The sequence below is a fragment of the Vicia villosa genome, unplaced genomic scaffold (genome assembly GCF_029867415.1).
Source record: "Vicia villosa cultivar HV-30 ecotype Madison, WI unplaced genomic scaffold, Vvil1.0 ctg.000030F_1_1, whole genome shotgun sequence".
In the NCBI taxonomy this organism is placed as follows: Eukaryota; Viridiplantae; Streptophyta; class Magnoliopsida; order Fabales; family Fabaceae; genus Vicia; species Vicia villosa.
In genome coordinates, this window is record NW_026704964.1 from 396,738 (window position 1) to 416,127 (window position 19,390).

General features: G+C 32.9%; 2 protein-coding genes and 2 long non-coding RNA genes across 6 annotated transcripts; 3 read left to right on the plus strand and 1 right to left on the minus strand.

The window, feature by feature from the left end:
- The first annotated feature begins 776 nt into the window (after positions 1-776).
- LOC131622412 (uncharacterized) lies at positions 777-2,937 on the plus strand. Of its 3 annotated transcripts, none has more exons than XR_009289892.1 (5): positions 777-916; positions 1,021-1,166; positions 1,411-1,860; positions 1,938-2,552; positions 2,634-2,937. It is a non-coding gene; the product is annotated as an uncharacterized LOC131622412 (long non-coding RNA). The 3 variants fall into 3 exon arrangements; XR_009289893.1 differs by having other exon boundaries at positions 2,004-2,552; XR_009289891.1 differs by having other exon boundaries at positions 1,411-2,552.
- Positions 2,938-3,128: 191 nt separating this feature from the next.
- Positions 3,129-3,952, plus strand: LOC131622503 (pectinesterase QRT1-like). The gene is made up of 4 exons (XM_058893540.1): positions 3,129-3,134; positions 3,233-3,312; positions 3,433-3,619; positions 3,728-3,952. The coding sequence occupies exons 1-4, from the start codon at positions 3,129-3,131 to the stop codon at positions 3,950-3,952; spliced, it is 498 nt and encodes a 165-aa protein (XP_058749523.1).
- A 226-nt stretch (positions 3,953-4,178) lies between these two features.
- On the plus strand, positions 4,179-6,053 carry LOC131622413 (uncharacterized). The gene is made up of 3 exons (XR_009289894.1): positions 4,179-4,821; positions 5,419-5,543; positions 5,628-6,053. It is a non-coding gene; the product is annotated as an uncharacterized LOC131622413 (long non-coding RNA).
- Positions 6,054-13,316: 7,263 nt separating this feature from the next.
- On the minus strand, positions 13,317-18,961 carry LOC131622504 (uncharacterized). Its single transcript, XM_058893541.1, has 5 exons — positions 18,739-18,961; positions 14,374-14,568; positions 14,016-14,218; positions 13,875-13,940; positions 13,317-13,730 (listed from the first exon to the last, which is right to left on the minus strand). The coding sequence occupies exons 1-5, from the start codon at positions 18,959-18,961 to the stop codon at positions 13,317-13,319; spliced, it is 1,101 nt and encodes a 366-aa protein (XP_058749524.1).
- Positions 18,962-19,390: the final 429 nt, after the last annotated feature.

Below are 19,390 nucleotides of genomic sequence, written 5' to 3' on the forward strand. Positions count from 1 at the left end.
TCAATTCTTTCACGTTAAACTTCCAACGGTTACGTCCCCTCATTGTCTCCACGGTTACGAAATTGATTTATCATTCAGCAACCACTTCCAATCTTCTTCTTCTACAGCGGTTTCGCAAAACCGTTTCTCTTTCAAATGCTATTCTCTCCCTTTTCCCATTATCAATCGCATCGCCTTCATAATCATACATTCTCAATCAAATTTGTTTTCTGAATTCTTCAATATTCATGAAATTACCTGCGCAATTTCATTTTCCCAATCGATCGACGATTTTTCGTTGTTTGTTCGTGTTTTCATTCTACGCCATTCCGAGTTCGTCTTCCTCTGCGCACAAATCTGCTACTCTCAGTGATAGAATTGGTTTGTGCTATGTCGTCAAGAATCATTTAACTTCTTCCTACGAGGTAATGTTTCGGTACCCAGAACCATTTTATAATTCGCGATTAGAATGGTAAATTTGAAATGCACTATACATGTTTGTATTATGATCCCTAAGAAGAGTGACTGTATTTGTTGGTAATGTAGTTGATGATCGCTTACCGTCTCGTGGAAATTTTCAACCTGTGCGATTTTCACCATGTTGTTAATAACTTGCCATCAGATGCCTTTCTGTTTGATATGGATGCGCGCTCTCAATTCTTAGATGGTTGATTTGCAGATGCAACAATTTCAGATGTTTTGAGTGAACGAGTATTGTATTCTTGGCAAGGTAAATATATTGAGAATGCGGAGGGATCTGCATCCTGCGTTCCTCCTGTTGTTTATTTCAAGGTAAACAAAACACTAGGGCCATTTTCCACGGGTTTCCCAATATTGATCATACTCAAGCCTTTATGAGAAAGGATATCATATGATGGCTTCAGTTTCTACGCCATAAAGTAGGCTTTCAGGATTTTCATTTTGATTTTGCAAAAGGGTAAGATGTGTTTTGCCTTTTGAATATTGAGGATTTTCCTTTGGCTTTATACTTTAGATTTTCATGAGTTATGAGTTTTATATCTTTCAATTCTATCATTGTAGCTATTCACCAAAATATGTGAAAGAATTATCAACAACCAGGCTGAGTTAGTTCATATACCAGCCTCATTGGATCCTCAGATACCGTTAACGTCTAAAGACTGTCCAATTTGTGATGCAACGTAGACTGCCCAATTTGTGATGCAACGGTATGAACTAAATTCCATCACCGTTAGACATGACTCATGAGCGCAAAACATTCCAAACTACATGTTGCACTTGCACTCTAAGATTACACCATTTCTTTATCCTTGCTTGCTCTTAATTTGATTAAAACTAAAAAACTGACCCTGTATATTGATCAAAGCTTATCCTTGAATGTGTGATCCAATGATGCCAACCCTTTCCTTGATGAATTTAATGGTAAGCATTGTAACGCCATTACGTTGTCAGGTCATTGTCTTTGGCTCCCTATATGCAAAAAGTTTCTGGAAGAAAGCACCTCAGAAGATAGCATCATCGTCATCGTCAGTAAAATTGAGCGTATATTTGCTGTTACTTTTTAATGTCTATTCTCTCCAAATATACATGAATGAAGTATAATTGAACGTATATTTGTTAGTTGGTAATCTACGGGAAAACCTTGCATCACTTTCGAACAAATATATTCTAATTTGCATTTTCCTCTAATTGTTTGTCAAGCATCTGAAATTGTGCTTAATGATCTTTAAGTTATTGTAATTAATGATGTATTTTAATCCCCACAAAATGGTTATGATGGCTTTCACTTTTCTTTTTAACAAGGTCGGGGATAGAGAAGAAAAGCTTGCTGAAGGGATCAAACTTTATGCTGTATCAGCCACTGCATCATCAAAACGGAGAATTCTTTATGGTCTTATAAATGTAAGTTTGTTTGTTTGTTTCCAACAAAATCTGTCGGTATCACACTCAAATTATCATTGAGTCAATGCTCTACACAGAATAACAATGCGAACCTTTTAATCGCTCATGCAATCAATAAAGATATAAGTCTTCTTTTGGACCAGCTTTAGCATTGGCTGTTATCAAGGGCTTGAGCGATATCTGAAAGATTGGGCTGATGATTCTCTTCGTGGGAAATTAGCGCAAGTCTTTGCAGCCACTAATATGTTGTCGGAGGCTTTGTTGAATTATCAGGCTACATTAGGGTTGATCTCATATTCTGTAAACATCAGTCACGACATAGGGCAAGAAAGTTCCATCAACTTAAGGAAGTTTCTCTTTAACACAAGTCTTTGGAGTTTGCATACTATATAAATCAGTTGATTATATGGAGGTAGTAAAAGATAAGGTGAACAATGTGAGGAAAGCTTTATATACTCTTTTTAATGAATATGCCACGAAAGTTCCATCAACTTCAAGAAGTTTCTCTTTAACAAATTCCTGTTCTTATAAAACATCATTTAAAAGGCTATTATATAAAAGGGAGATGGAGTTTCGAGTAAGTTTCTGTTTTGTATCAGCAATTTCCATATATGTTTGTGGACTGCTAAGAGCCTACCATCTGCAGCTTCACTTGCTACCATAGCTTGGACTCTTACACTTCTTGCCATGGGGTAACCTACTCTCTATGATCTATTTTCTTCACTTTATGCACTATGATTATACTGATCTAACAAGAGTTCAATTTTTTGCAGCTTTGCATGGAAAGAGATTGAGCTTCAAATTAGAAACGCGCGTTTGGTAAGCCAAGAAAACAAAATCATTTGACAACTTTCTTTGTCGACTTTATAAATTACAGTTTAAAATATTCATTGTGGCTTTGCTTTACCTCGCTAGAACTATTGGATATCATGATTCATGATACCAACAATGTGTGAGAGTTCGATTCATCTTGATAAAAAGGCGAAAACTCCCTTAATACATTTTAGTTATAGATAATGGTTGAACTTTAGAATATTGAGGTTAAAAGTAAGTCATATGTGTTTTCTTAATAGTACAATTTTTCCTCAACATAATTGAATTCATTATTTGATAATCTTTAGTTCTTAATTGATTTCTAAGCAAACAGGCTTACATAGGTTTCATAAATAGTTCTCCATTTTATGCATTGGAAAATGGTGTTAAATTCTATTATTAGAGGCTATTCTGTTGACAATTTATGCAGACACTAGGGACTAATTATCAACTATATGGATGTATATGCCAATTCACAAAATTCAGGAACTATTATGTTTTATGTTTTAGTTTCTAATTTATTATATTGGTGATTACAATTTTGATTTCGATTTTGTAGAGTGGTGGTAAATCAGCGGTTTCACAAAATTGTTTCTCTTTCATTGGGCTTCTGATTTCTTCGTCTTCTCTCTCTTTCAAGTTTGATTTTGATTTAGATTTCAAAGTTTCAGGGTGGATTTTGATTTAGATCTTGACACTGTTTTATCTTGCAGAATCTACTGTATGTGAGAAATGTTGAGACACCAATTGTTTTGGCAGAGAAAGAGTGTTTGTGCCGATTACGAAGCCTTATGTATCATTTATTGGTAGAAGAAATCTAACTGCAGGTCCTGTAATTACTTGGAAGAGTAAATCTTCGGACAGAGGCCCAAATGGTAGACATTGGGAACCTACGGTTCAGCCGTTTGAGTCAGGTTTTTTGTGTGCAACTGGTGTCACTTTTAAGGTAAGGACACAATTTTTGCCATGCTTATAAACTGTGTTAATCGTTAGTGGTTGCAATTACGGTTACACTGCAATCCTTCATTTGATGATCTATGTGTGATGGTTGCAGAATACGGCGATTGCATCGGCAAGTGGAAAAGGAATGCAGGCAGTGGCACTAAGAGTAGACAGTGATTATGCAATGTTCCATAGAGTTAATCTTAGAGGAACACAAGACACTACTATAGACAACACGGGAACTCACTATTTATACCAGTGTCTCTTCGAAGGAAAAGTTGATTTCATCTTTGGCAGTGCAATTTCACTCTCCTGTTTTCTTCTTACAGCCAGCTGAGAAATAGCCACAATGGTTGTTGTGAAATTTCCTTATATCAAAATCAGCTTCTCCGACGGTAAAACAATGAATCTTCTTATTCTAATTTATGATGATGCATTAGATTCCAACAATTGGTTCTCAAGTTTTAGTATTTCATTTTTGTTAGATGTTGTATACTGATTTTGCGCCGCTTGGAAGTGCAAATAGAAAGTTTTATGTGGATTCAACATTGATGCATCGCGCCTTACCAGATAACCTTCTCTATGAAACGGCAACATGGTATTATGGTTATGGGGGATCAGCAGTATTACTTGATGTTTTAGCCTCACTGTGAGATGTAGTTTTTATATACCATTGCCACTAAAATGATTATAATGTATTCTTTTACCACTACATTTATGCATCTTTCCATATTATGCTATGATGTATTCAAGACCCTGTTTTGGTTTTTGTTACCAACTTTTTGTATTTGACATATTTATGCATCTTTCCATAAGTTACACTATGATATCGACTGATATGATGTAGTGCTGGTAGCAGTTTAGGATTGTTGTAATCCATGGATTTGGCCAAGTTCTGCATCTTTGTACCAGCTCATCTCCGCCAGATTAGTCAAGAATGGAAAGTTTCAGTGTTACTAATGTCATTTGTATCGAAATGTTTTGTTATTGTAGGCTGCTACGTTAAGGAGATTGAGCGATGTGAAAAGTCAAAAATCTGATACCAATGATTCAGATGAGAATACTGTAGTTTCTTCTCCTCAGAGTTGTTTGGAGACGGAGAAATCAAAGTTATCTGGTCTTGGCATTACAATTCATGAGAAGAAGTGGACTGATGGGAGTGTTCCTCTGGATGCAGTGCCATCCAAACTTTCTAGACTTGCAAAGGTGAGAATTTTGTAAAGTTACCATTGATTTCCATGCTTTGATTTTGTAATGTTGAATTAGATACAAGGTATGAATAAGAAAATATAGTGTGACGAACCATTTTAAAAATGTAATGTGAATAAACTCTCCTAACGTAAAAACAACTACACAGTAAGTTTTATGCATAATACAAACTAAGATGTGGTATGTTTATGATGATATCTCCTTTATAACTTTTATGGCCTGGAATGAAGTGTAGCTTTCTAATATGTCTAATGGAATCTATATTTTTATTCTTATACATTGATCAAATTAAAAATGGATGTACTAATAAGAAGAATCTTCAAAAGATTTGAATGATGAATGCCGCAATGATTGTCGATGTTAATGTCGGGATATATTTATTGAATGCTTAGTATGATGATGGATTATCGGTTAAAGCTATTATCCTTAGTTTTTTTTCTATTTGGTTATGATTACAGAATGTTAGTAATGTCAATTATTCTGAACCGAATATGCACTGAGCTGAAGTTACGGTTTATACCGATGGTTGTGGCTTTTGATATCATATGTTTTGGATGCAGGGCTGATTGTAATGGCTTTTTTCTGTCAATGCAGGTGCAGGGGAGACATTACTTCTGAAGCTATAATGATTGGAATAGAACTTCAAGCTTGGCACGGATTGAAAATTTGCGAGATTTATGTGGCTTCTCTGCTGCCGGCTCTTGGACAAATTGTGTGATGTAAGTTGCAGAATTGGTTCTCTTTTGCTGTGTGATTATTTGGTGAACTGAATTTGATTTGTCAATGTACGTACGAGGTTGCAGCTTTCTTGGTGACGACAGTTTTGACTTATTGTGAAGGAATGTGAGTTGGATACCAAGGCAAACCACACTGATGCACAACCACCAGGTTACCAAACTTAATACAATAGCCACCAAAAGGAATTGAATTCCCTATTCCAATATATGCACTGATCATAATTAGCGAATGTCAAATCTGAATACCAAAATCTGAATACAAGTTCTTTGCATATCTTGCAGAATACTCAAAATCTGAATACCAAGTTCTTTGCATTGCAGGTTGGTTTGTTTAATGAACTTCTCTGGGGTTAATCTTAGGAGGAGTGGATCTCAATCTTTAAAAATAAAATATAGATATTTGACCTGCAAAATAAGCCTATATATGTGTAGTCAATGCAAATGAATTTTTTTGTTATTATCTGAAATGACTCTCGAATTTTTTAGTTTTATAATGCCAAAACTCTTATTGATTTGTTATATGATCAAGATTTGTGCGCTGGGTTGGTTGATTAGTACTGCACTTTATTTGAAAGCATACTTACTCTAAACTTTAAGTCACTAAAAGTGAGGTGCTTCAGTTTGTAATTATGTCAGGAAAACTACTTTTTGTTCTCCTTATTTTTGTTTTAAATTTCTTATCCATGTCATATTATGCATGTCAGGGAAACTATAGCTTATTCAGTGACATAAATTACTTCACTTAAAGACTGTTGAGTTTATAATTGTTGGGGAAAATGAATATAGTAGCATTAACTAATTTGACTTGACTGTTATAGTAGCTATATTTTTTAATCCATAAGACACGGGATCAGCCTCAAACGTTGATGCCCACGCGGATATGGGCTTCAGTACATGAATTTTTTAAAATGCAGATATGGGAACGGGTACTATAGTATCTTATTCATACCCTACCAATTTAAAACTTTTTCAATTTTAACCCAAATTTAATTTTTTTACTAATACTTTTTATTTTTCTCAATCCAAATGGGCGAACACGACGGCCACGGGTACCCGTGCGAACGCACGGGTAAGACACTAGTATTCTCATATATTGCCTAACTAGGACACAGCCTATTTCCTATTGCTCATATTTATTTGTTTTCTTACGTTATTTCGAGGGAGGTGTGGTGTTATGTAGCGGGTTGAATATGATTAGGTTCGAGGTTAGAGTATTGGGGAAAATTTCCTTGTGTAGTTTGATTTTTTTAAGAGAAAGAAGGTTATAGCCGATAATGAAGGAATAGTGTGGTTGGTTATTTGTTGGGTTTTATGGAGGGCGAGAAACATTATTATTTTCAAGAATGAAGATCGATCTTTGTCGGACATTACATGAAATATCAAAGTGATGACTTGGAAGTAGTCCTTCATAGGAGATATTTCTTTCTCCAAATGTAACGTTTATGAATTTTGCAAAGATCCTTTATATTATTTAGGATAAGTTTTAATAGTTTACTCCCCTTTCCTCTTATCCCTTTCTATTCCCTATTTTTCAATGATACATTCTTATGCCCCTCAATATTTTACCTCCTCATCAACTACATGTTGAATTCTATAGTTAACAAATGTGTTTTTGTATGAGTGACTATTCTATTCTGAAATTTTATTTCGTGAGAATTTTATTTAATTAAGAGAGTCCAGTAAAAATCTCGATCATTCAATCATTTCTAAATTAATTTCATTACATGCAATCAACAAGATTGTTCTCTCGTTTATTTGTTTTAATCACTTTATAAGTCATTCTCTATATTTTTTTAAAGTTATTCTCTATATTTTTTAGTCATTCTCTATATATTTTTTTTTATGTTTGTATTTTGAAATCACTAACTTTAATTTATGAATTAATTTATTTAATTTTTATATATTTTATGTGAATAATATGTTTTCTTCAATATTTTAGAAGTAAAATAAATAAGGATCAAATTTTATTTTTTATTACAGAATTTAAATGGACATAAAAACCCTATTAAATAAATAAATAAATCCTATTAATTAAATATGATTATTTTCCTAACAATATATTGTTTTCCTAAAGAATTATAGTTTCTTACTAAGTAATAAAATAATATATTCATGATAAATTTATTTATTTATTAACTTTATGGGGAAAAATCACCTCTTACTAAAATAAAGTTTAAAATAAGTTATAGAGAGAGTTATTTATTTATTTATTTATTTATTAAATACATGATCTATATTACTATCGTTGTTGTCTCGTTCTCTAGAGAATGATGTGCTATGAAAGGAATAAAGTATTTGTTATGTTTTAATTTTGTGGAAAACAATTTCATAACAGTTGTAAGATTCAACCGTAGTGAAATATGAAACATCAGGGCCAGATTTGGGCCCGTGCAACCAGGCCTGTTGCAAAGGGCCTCCAAAAAATCGGGGCCTCATATTTTTTTATTAATTATGAAAATGAAATAATCGTATTTATATATTCGATTGCACTAATAAGTAAATCAATGTGAAGTGTCCCAGCGGTCGGACATTTTTATTTTAAGGAAGAGAACATGGGTTCGATAGGTCTGCGGTCAATTTGCATATTATTTTAGAAAAAAGTGCAAAACCGTAGCACGTTAGATTAAAACACACGTTTTGAAGAGCACCTACGATAACATATACCACTAGAGACCATCCACAATTATTTAACAGTGCTTCAACTAGTTTATTATATTATCATTTGAATTTTTAAATAAAAATAAATGTTAAAGAACGTCCGCTTATTTCTACTGAAAAAATGGAAAAATGTTGACACTGGGATTCGAAGCTTGTCACCTAAATTATATGACAACGGTTCTTTAAAAGAACCGTGATGAAATATTCATGAATAATATAATAAAAAAGCGCGTAAAAAATGAGATATGACTATGGTGAATAAATGGCCATGATAATATTGTGTTACGGAAGGTGTTTTCCGTACTAGTGATAATTATATTCATAGCATCTCAAAAAAGGTGAAGCTAATATCCTCTTCCATATATTTATAATCAGAAATGCTATACATACACTCCATATGACACTACACTGTACTTACACAATTCATTTATACTCAATAAAATAATTAAATAATCTTACCACCTTTGCTTTATGTGGGTCATGCTGTATTTTTTCTCTCTCTTAATCCCAACCACATGTTCACACAATCATACCTTCCTCTTCTTCTCTTCCGCGCCACTTTTGCTTGCTCTTCTCCCACCATTTTTTTCATTACCATCTCCAACCAAGGTCAATCAAATACATGTTGTATCAAGAAAAAAAATTATTTAACATCATTAAGCAATGAAGATGAAGATTTGACTCATTAAGCTTTTGGCTTAATTGCAATTTTGGTCCCCCTATAATCATTTTTTTTTTGGGTTTTGGTCCCCCTATTTTAAAATCCGGAATGTTAGTCCTTTTATTTTAGTTTTTTGAGGATTTTGGTCCCCTTGCAATTCCAAAGGCAATTTTTAATGAAATGAAACTCACATTGATGACATGTTCAACATAAATCTTAAATAAAATTAGTTTTTTTTAACAGTTCACTGCTGAATTAGCACTGACTCATCATCAATGTGAGCGTCACTTCATTTAAAATTGCCTTCGGATTTGCAGGGGGGCCAAAATCCTCAAAAAACTAAAACACATGGACTAAAATTCCGGATTTTAAAATAGGGGGATCAAAATTCAAAAAAAAAAGAATAATAGGGGGACCAAAATTGCAATTAAGCCTAAGCTTTTAGGTATCATTATTGTTTCTTCCAATAATACCAATTTTTTTCTTTTGAATCATATTGTGTACTGTTTATAATTGAAGATTAGTATAGAACGTTATTATTTTCATATTTTTTTCATGATTGTTCATTAACCATGTTATATATTATATTGACCAACTTGTGTCACGGTATTAACCACTTTTGGAACTGTCATGTCTGGGAGTTTATTAACCAAGTTATACACAACATTAACCAACTTTTTTCACACTATTAACCAACTTTGTTATTAATTTATATTATACATCTAATTGGCATATTTTGTGCAGTTTGTGCGTCATAATGGATAGTTCGAATATTTTGATAGATTGTGGAGGTAGTCAGAGGGAAGATGTAGAAGTTAATCACGATGATGGTGATGATTCACGTTGGGTTCCCAAAATTGGGATGTGCTTTTCTTGTGTAGAGGAAGTTAAAACATATTATCGGCATTATGCTTTGAAAAAGGGTTTCGGATAGAGGATTAGGTCATCGAAAAAAAGAGATGGTGGAGAGCTCAACTACCTAATACTTTCATGTTCAAGAGGGGGGTCAACTGTTTCAAAAATTTCATGCACGTTAAAGACACTACCATCTCGAGCAAAAAATTGTCCTGCCAAGATTTGTGTTAAAATGAAAGAAGATGGTTTGTGGTACATTACACAATTTAAATCTAACCATTATCATGAAACTAGCCCTACGAAAGTAAGATTGTTCAAGGTCAACAAGAAAATGAACTTACATGTGATAAGAACAATCTAAATCAATGATGATGCGGGAGTAAGGATCAACAAGACTTTTCAATCGCTAGTTAAAGATGCAGGTGGACATGAAAATATTCCATTTTGTGAAAAGGACGTGATAAATTATATTAATAAAGAACATTGTGCAATTGGAAAAGAAGGTGAAGGTAAGGCTTTGATAAGTTATTTTTGTAAAACGAGGGAACAAAATACAAATTTCTTCTATGACACAGATTTGGATGATGATTTTCATGTGAGGAATGTATTTTGGGCTGATGCAAGAAGTAGAACCGCTTACGAATATTTTGGCGATGTTGTAACTTTTGACACAACATACTTGACTAACAAGTATGACATGCCTTTTGCTGCATTTATGGGTGTGAATCACCATGGTCAATCAACATTACTTGGTTGTGGATTACTATTAGGTGAAGACACAAATTTTTGTGTGGCTTTTCAAGTCATGGCTTCGTTGTATGTTAGAAAAGCCACCTATGGGTATTGTGACCGATCAATGTAAGGCTATGAAAAATGGTATTAAGTTAGTCTTCCCTAAAACTCATCATAGGTGGTGTTTATGGCATATAAGGAAAAAAATTCCAGAAAAGCTTAGCGGATATGGCGAATACAAAAGGATCAAGTATGCAATGAAATAAGCAGTCTATGATACATTCACAACAGATGGTTTTGAACAAAAATGGTGTTTGTTCATAGAAAAATTTAATCTCCAAGAGAATGATTGGTTGAGAGGGTTATATATGGAGCATCATCGGTGGGCACCAACCTTGTTTGGGAAATATTTTTGGGCTGGTATGTCAACTACGCAGCGTAGTGAGAGCATACATGTCAATCTGTGAAACAATATGATAATGCTCTTAGAAGTCGGGTAGAAAAGGAATTTGAAGTTGATTTTAATTCGATGGATACAACAATTTCATGTGGGTCAAACTCGACCATTGAGAAGCAATTCCAAAATGAGTTTACTCATGCCAAATTCAAGAAAATTCAAGTGGAATTCAGATCTAAAATGAATTTTTCTACCTAATTGAAAGGCGTGGAAGGTTGCTTTGCTACGTATCATGTGTTGGAGGAGATATTAGTTGGAGAGATACGTAAAGAGCGAGTCTTAAAAGTTGTGCTTAATAAGGAAAACCATGATTTCAAATGTGAATGCTCATTGTTTGAGTTTAGAGGTATTGTGTGTCGCCATGTGTTATCCGTGTGTAGTCAAGAGAGGATTACAAGCCTGTCAGATAAGTACGTTTTAATGAGATGGAAAAAAAATATTAAAAGGAAGCATTCATATATAAAGACTAGTTATGGTGTAACAGAATTGAAGCCAAAAATGGACAGGTTTGACAAATTATGCAAACACTTTTATGAGGTTGCTGAAGTAGCTGCTGGTTCAGATGAGGCTACCTCTGACCTCCATGAAACATTACATTTGTTTAGCTCAAATATGTCCATAAAGGATAGTGCACTTGTTGAAGAGAATCTCAATAAGGATTCCAATCTAATCAATAGTAATCACATTCGTAGCCCAAAACATGTCAAGCGCAAAGGTCATCCTCCATCTAAAAGAAAAATATTTGTCTCTGACAAGATTGTTAAGAGGTCAAAGAAGCAAACCAAAAAAAATGATCACATTGATCTTAATACAGTATGTCTATTTTCGTTCATAAATGATATCTTATTGAAATACATATATAATGTAGTGGAATCTTACTTTATTGTTTCTCTAAATGTGTAGGAGTGCAATATTGGAATGGTGGGAAGTCAGCTCAGAAGTAAGATTTGTGTAGAATCATCTCTTGAGGTTGTTAATGGAGGACATTGCTTAGATTCAAATATCGTGGTTTGTGTCCATTATAAGATTGTATTAAATAATGTTTGAATTCATATGTAATATTTGAGGAATTCATATGTATTAGTTGAGGAAAACTTATGTGTACTTATTAAGTCACTAATTTATATATATATATATATATATATATATATATATATATATATATATATATATATATATATATATATATATATATATATATATATATATATATATATATATATATATATATATATGGTTTTATGTGAGTCATATTTTGTAATATGTCATTCATGGGTCTTTTGACAACATGTGAAACACCTTTGATGGATTCATCTCAAGTTTGTACAAATTGATGATGATTTTGGGAATTTTTGGGAATTTGGGGAAGACCAACACACATTATGCTATTTTGACAACATGTGTATTTTGGGGAAGACCAACACATACTATGTTATTTTGACAACATGTGTATTTTAGGGAAGACCGACACATATTATGCTATTGACAAATTTGACATGATGGTACGGTGTTCAAACATTTTTGTTAAATCTTGTTCAAACATTATATACACTAAATCAAGATATTTTGGTGGTGCAGGTTATTCACGTGGAATGTTGCAGTCTTGTCAAATTACATTTGTCATGTAAAAGTTACACTATTGTAACTTTATTGAAGTTGTATTAACTTTTTTTTGGCATATATAATGTATAAAATAGTTTGTTAATACAATCCAAAAGGCTGGTTAATGAAAGTTATACTTTGGTTAATGCAGACCCAGACTTATTTTTTTGGGAAAATTAATAAACGAAACTTAGTTAATAGAGTGCATGAAGTTGGTTAATGAGAGGTATAACTTGGTTAATGCAGGCCCAGACATATATAAAGGAGAAAAATAGTAAACGAAACTTGGTTAATAGAGTGCTGGAAGTTGGTTAATGAAAGATATAACTTGGTTAATGCAGACCCAAACTTATATAAAGGAAAAAAATAGTAAAAGAAACTTGGTTAATATAGTGCAGGAAGTTGGTTAATGAAAGATATAACTTGGTTAATGCAGGCCCATACTTATATAAAGGAAAAAAATACTAAACGAAACTTGGTTAATATAGTGCAGGAAGTTGGTTAATGAAATATATAACTTGGTTAATGCAGGTCCAGACTTATATAAAGGAGAAAAATAATAAACAAAACTTGGTTAATAGAGTGCTGGAATTTGGTTAATGGGAGTCTAACTCTGGTTAATGCACGTCCAACCTTCAAAATGCAGAACTTAACATACTCAAAATTCAACCAAAATGAACTATAGCGTAGTCAAAATACATCGTGCACAGAAACAGAATACAACCACAAATCGTCAATATTTACAAATTGGGTCAAATTCTACCAAATTCTACACTACAACACTAATTATTTACAAATTCATTCTACTATTTTTTCCACGCTTCGTCCTTGGTTTCTTATTCATTCTGGTAGCCATTTTGGATATAGACTTTGGTTGGTTTTCCACAACATTGGCATCATCATTTGGTGGAGTTTTATGTCCAACATCTCCAACATAAATTCTGACTTCATCTTCGGCAATAAAGTTCACAATCTGTTGATCATCTTGGACATCCTTATTTTCAAACCGACTGTTATCTTTTGAGTCTTTAAGCATCCTCACTTCACCCTCAAGAATTGTTATCCTCTCTTGGAAATCTCTATTCTCAGCCACCAATCTTTGATAATCATGAGGATCCACAAATTGTTGTCCTTGTTCAAACAAGGCAGCATTGAATATGTCATATTTCATTTCTTCCTCGGTTGCAACCACTCTTTCAATTATCTAACAAAACAAAAGTCAAGTCAAACAAACGACAAATTAAAACATATTTTTATCAATTAAAACACACAAAAATACTACCATATTATTGTTAAATGCCTTGTCAATATTTTTCTTCTGCGTACATATAATCGACCAATTCAATACCCGTGGAAAAGTTAACCTAGAAACAGCAGGTGCTTTCCCCAAAGATAAGTGGTTGAATGTCCAAATCTATAACAAATATAAGATGTAAATTAAACATTACAAGATAGAAGATGTTACTGTAAAGTTATATAATCCATATACCTGCAATACGGCAGCACACTCATTTAAATGTCTTTGTGACCTGTTTTGTCCTTCTATCAACACAACTGAAGACCCCCATAAACTAGCAACCACAAAGTTATAAACAGCAAGATCCCAACTATATATATCAAGTGAATCCAAATCATCCAAGTGTTTAATAAATCCCGTGAATACCTTATTCTCGGTTTTTGGAAAGTAAAACTCTGCAAATGCGAGTAATACGTAAAGTCTAGAAAAATTAACTAATTTATTCTTGTGTTTCTGAAGTTGTTTGCAAATATTGGCAACGGTTACCCCAGCCCCTTTAAATAGACCTGATGTTTCACATTGTTAGTCTTCTTCTATAACTAGGTCTTACCAACAATAGACAATCCAATAGCAAAACAAACATCCACGGGGGTAAGGGGAATTATCATATCCCTAACCCGAAATCCCATATTCTGTGAGTCCCATCTAATTACTAACTCCCATAATAAACCACCCGAGATTGAGAAGTCGTTAGATATATCCAACACCCATTTGAATGGGGTGCTTTCGATATGGGCACGTTGAACTGCAGTTAATCTTTCATTGATACTACTCAAATTAGGTGAGATACATCAATGTTTCATTCGTACCTTAAATTTATGGAGAAAAAATTGATTAATTTCACTGAAATAAGTAGCAATCAGTGCAACCAAAATAACAAAACGAATAGACATATTCAGTACATCAACAACAAGAACCAAAACAAAATCAATCAACTTACTTCAGTTTCGTTTAAGTTTCTTGATGATGACATGGTTGCAGCAATAAATCAATCAACCTAATAGAAAAAGAAAATCAAATAAATAAAGAATCAGTATAAAACAGATATGCTAAACCCTAAACTTTAAACATACCAAGGCAAAAAAAAATAGAGACATTTGCTGACACTTGAATCGAAAATACTAATCATAAACAGGAAAAAATAAAAAGGAAGGGAAGAAATCATATACCGTGATGGAGAGAATACACTACATCATGAGAGAGACGAGAGGACGTGAGTAAGAGAAAGAAGAGAGTCACCGTGAGAGAGATACGAGAGGCCTTGAGTGAGAGTCACCGAGAGAGAGAGAGAGAGAGAGAGAGAGAGAGAGAGAGAGAGAGACGAGAGGCCGTGAGTGAGAGTCACTGTGAGAGAGAGTCACTGCAAGAGAAAGCAGATAGTCGTGAGTGAGAGAGAGAAGAGTTGTGAGAGAGAGAAGAGTTGTGAGAGAGAGAGAAGAAGTGAAATGAAACTGATGGTTGATTGTTAACCTAACCCTCACTTGCTATTTACCACTATTCCTTTATTTGTTTCATAAATGACAAAAAACTCTTATTATTATACGGTGTAGTGTAAGGGGAAGGTGTATGCATAGCATTTCTGATTTATAATTGTACCTTTAGATTAATGTCTCTTAAGCCAGACTCAACGTAGTGTATGCTAAACACAAATGTTAACATTAAGCTCTAAAACATATGCCATGACAATGACACTAAGTCCATGCTAACTGGCTTCTAGCATATGTTTTTTCTAGTTAGCTTCTGTTTTGGCCGACACTATCATTGTTTTAAAAGCAAGATACTGCAATAAAAAATTACTACCATTTTCTTAAAACTAAGAGATTACAACAAAAATATTGCTAGCAATGTTTTTGAAGCTAAGAGATTACAATTAAAAGTGTGTTATGAAAACAATCTTATATTGTGTATTAAGAAGTAGGCTAAGACATATTTGGATCCAAACTTAGAGTTTGATGGCCTAAAGAAAAATATGCCATAAATCGAAATAATTGATCTCTAAACAAACATGGGTCTTTTATGATGCATAAGTCTTTGATTTCTATTAATGGATCTCCTCGCGAGTCTTCAATTTCTATTTATGAGTAATTTTTTCAATTGACAATTCAAAAACTACAGTCCTTATTTATTCATGTTTAGGTGGCGAGCTATCTTGGGATGTAAAAGATATAGTCGGATTATTCTAAAACTTCATAAATATAACAAATATACTGTAAGGGAGCACAATTGTAAGAGTAAAATAATAAACATAAACAACAAGCATTTACAATCTAATATTTTTCTACTTTTTATCTACTTTTCTTCTCCTTATAAGGAGATGGAGGGCCAAACACATTTTTCATAAAGCTCTTATGAAAAAAAGTAGTTTTTTTTAAAGACAAAAAATTGAATAAAAGGAGCTTGTAAAAAAGGCGTTGAAACCAACTTTTTCGGAGCTTAAAACATGTGGTCGCGGTTCGAATCCCAACGAAAGCACTTTTCTTTAAAAAAAATGGCGCTAATGTAGTAGACGGAAATTTTTCAATTTTTTCTACGGTTCATAACATCTAGAGTTATGTTTTATTTATTCTTTTTTATTCTTGTGTTTACATCATCATTTTTTGTAGATACTATTATTGTCCAACTTTTTATTCGTTTTATATATTATATCTTGTTTTATTGTATAATAATTTTCAATAATAATATTATGAATTTCTTCTACTATACACTAACTTATAGATGTTAGTATAACAATTAAATAATACGCATATATATATATATATATATATATATATATATATATATATATATATATATATATATATATATATATATATATATATATATATATACACACACACGAAACAACTTTTAAATTAAAAATAACTTTTAAAAAATAATTATAACCAAACAACTTTAACTTTATTTTAAAAGCTCTTATTTTTAACTTTAACTTTAAAGTAACTTTTAAGACTTAAAAAAGTTGGGTCAAACGAGCTCTAAATATCTTCATAAGTGCATATAATGGACACTCGCTACTTTGAAAATTTAGCAAGTGGGTTTTATAAAAACATGGACGTTGCATAATATTTTAGTTTTTTTACTTACAAAATAGAAAATGAGCAAGGAGAAATAACAATGAATTTTTACAGAACATCCTTGATTAAAATAAGTTTAAAAAACATTTTCTTGATTTTTAAAGTCGCTAGTGTACTGTTGAATTCAAGTGTGTGTGGTTAAGACCCATAATGGTTAGAAATGAGGAAAATGTTAGATATATAAGAGAAATGACTCGTACAACCGTTGCTTTGAATTTTTGGATGGATATGTGGTGTGAGACTCTCTTGGATCCTAAACACTTAGACCATTGACACTATCGGTGCTTCTCAGACTCTCCAACCAGCCCGAACCACATCGTACTGAGAGAGGTCTTCTCTGATACCAACAAGATGCATTTTCTTTTTGGTAGCCTAACAAATAAGAACTCCATGGTTAAGAAGGCTTTGATTTGGAGTAGTATTTAGATGAGTGACCTTCTGGGAAGTTTTCCGGAAAGCGTGTGACACATGATCAAGCATTCTAAAAAAGACCCATGGTGGTTTGTGGGGCCACTCAGTAATCTTGAAAGCACTATGGGGCGTTACAGATGCATCTTCACAGTCAGTTGCGGTAAACCTGGTTAACTTTCAGTAATGCCAATTAAACCACATTAGAACATTCAAAAGTACATACAAACAACATTTTGCAAGTTGGTATACACGAGGACTGGAAATTTATATGCTTGTTGATTTTTAAACAACCATTATTTTACTACGAAATATTAGATAACCAGATGAAATTAAACAAACATAAAATAAACTAACAAAAATGAAAAAAATAAAAATAAGAACTTACTTTAAAATTGAAAAATATAAAAAAAAAACTAAAATAATTAAAAGGTAAGAATACCTCTTTTGGATTGTCTCCCAAGAAGCGCTTGTTTAACGTCATTAGCTTAACGCTTCATCATCCATGTTAGGGTGGATACTTCATATTCCTTCTTGCTTTTCTTGAGACAAAGAAATCATCTTTCCCAGAGATAGAGACCACTTTGTGCAATAGGTTACTGCATATTTCATAATATTACTTCGATGTCGCCTTTTATTTTTTCTCTTGGCTTTTAGAATGGGATTTTTAGTCATTCTACCCGAGGATGTGGTGGATATGACACCATTTGTGATGTTATTATTGAGGCTTTTTATTTTGGTAGTCTTTGAATTTCCACACATGTTTTGATCATGCCTACGTGATAGCGATTCTCGTTTTCTTTCTCTTATTTCCTATTTTCAAGCACATTCAATGTCATTTTATCATCATAAACCTTTAAAGTGAGCATATTTTTTTCTAAATCAATATTGTATTAACTTGTAAGCAAGAACGGTTGACCAATAATGAGAGGTATCTCTTCATCTCCAGGCATGCCCATGATTACAAAATCAACTAAAAAGCTAAATTTTTCTACTATAATTAGCACCTCTTCCGCTTCCCATTTGAATGCTTTGTAAACAGATCTACAAATTTTAAATTCATCCTTGTATAATTTTCCAATACCAAGCTTTTGATAGATTGACAATGGCATCAGACTCACACTAGCTCTTGAATCAATTAGAACCTTCTTGAAAGTTTTGTCATTTATAGTGCATGGAATTGTGACAGATCTATGATCTTTTCATTTGATGGGGATTTTCCTACCTTGTGATATTGTACTACACTTCTTAGTTAAGATTACTTGATCATCTCCCAATGTTCTCTTTTTAGAGATTATAACTTTCATGAATTGTTGGTACATTTGAATCCGTTCTAGTGATTTAAAGAAAGGAATGTTGATCTCTAACTTTTTGAATATTTCAATAAATTTATTAAAAAATTTCTCGTTTTGATCCTAACTCCATAAAATTACCATCATTTATTTCCTTCTCTTCTCCAACTTCAACGACCTTTTGAATTCTTGTTGTGACAACACTAGCATTGATATGATATATGGAATTTGTGAGTATGGTGCTTGAAGTACTCCCTTGTGCTTGCTGTGAAACATGCAATTCTTTTTTAATCACTTTCATTTTTAATCTTTGCAAATTATGCAATCTGATTTCTGGCTTTGGAAGTTTTTCTCTTTGAGCCATGGTAGTAACAACATTGACACTTTCATGACTTATAGGATTATTAATGGTGTTGTTTGGGAGTTTACCTTGAAGTTATGGTGAAAGTTGTTGAGCTATCTGTCCCACATGAACCTCTAGATTATTTTATAGATTTTTGTAGTATTTCTTAGATTATTCATGCACTACAAGAAAATTGGCAAATTGCGACGATTATTTTGGCACATAACGGTTAAAACAACCGCAATTTACAATCTACGACGATTTGTAGTACCGTCGCAAAATCGTGTGTCCCCAACCTATTTCACGACGGTTTCCTAAACCGTCACACCAACCGTCGCACTAGTTCACGACAGGTTGGAACTGACTTAAACTAGAAATGATGACAGGTAAAAAGCGTCGTGAATATGCCTTTGATTTTTGTTTTCGTTGTTGTTCGTGACGGTTAAAAAT

What these genes read in the sequence shown, in the direction of transcription:
- LOC131622503 (XM_058893540.1), top strand. An exon ending in TCGTCTTCTCTCTCTTTCAA is followed by an intron (nt 3,313 to 3,432) that starts GTTTGATTTTGA and finishes TTGTTTTGGCAG; the next exon opens with AGAAAGAGTGTTTGTGCCGA. An exon ending in CAACTGGTGTCACTTTTAAG is followed by an intron (nt 3,620 to 3,727) that starts GTAAGGACACAA and finishes TGATGGTTGCAG; the next exon opens with AATACGGCGATTGCATCGGC.
- LOC131622504 (XM_058893541.1), bottom strand. Translation starts at nt 18,961, where the DNA reads ATGGCTCAAAGAGAAAAACTTCCAAAGCCAGAAATCAGATTGCATAAT. An exon ending in AGAGAAGGAAATAAATGATG is followed by an intron (nt 14,569 to 18,738) that starts GTAATTTTATGG and finishes GATTAACTGCAG; the next exon opens with TTCAACGTGCCCATATCGAA. An exon ending in AGTGTGCTGCCGTATTGCAG is followed by an intron (nt 13,941 to 14,015) that starts GTATATGGATTA and finishes TATTTGTTATAG; the next exon opens with ATTTGGACATTCAACCACTT.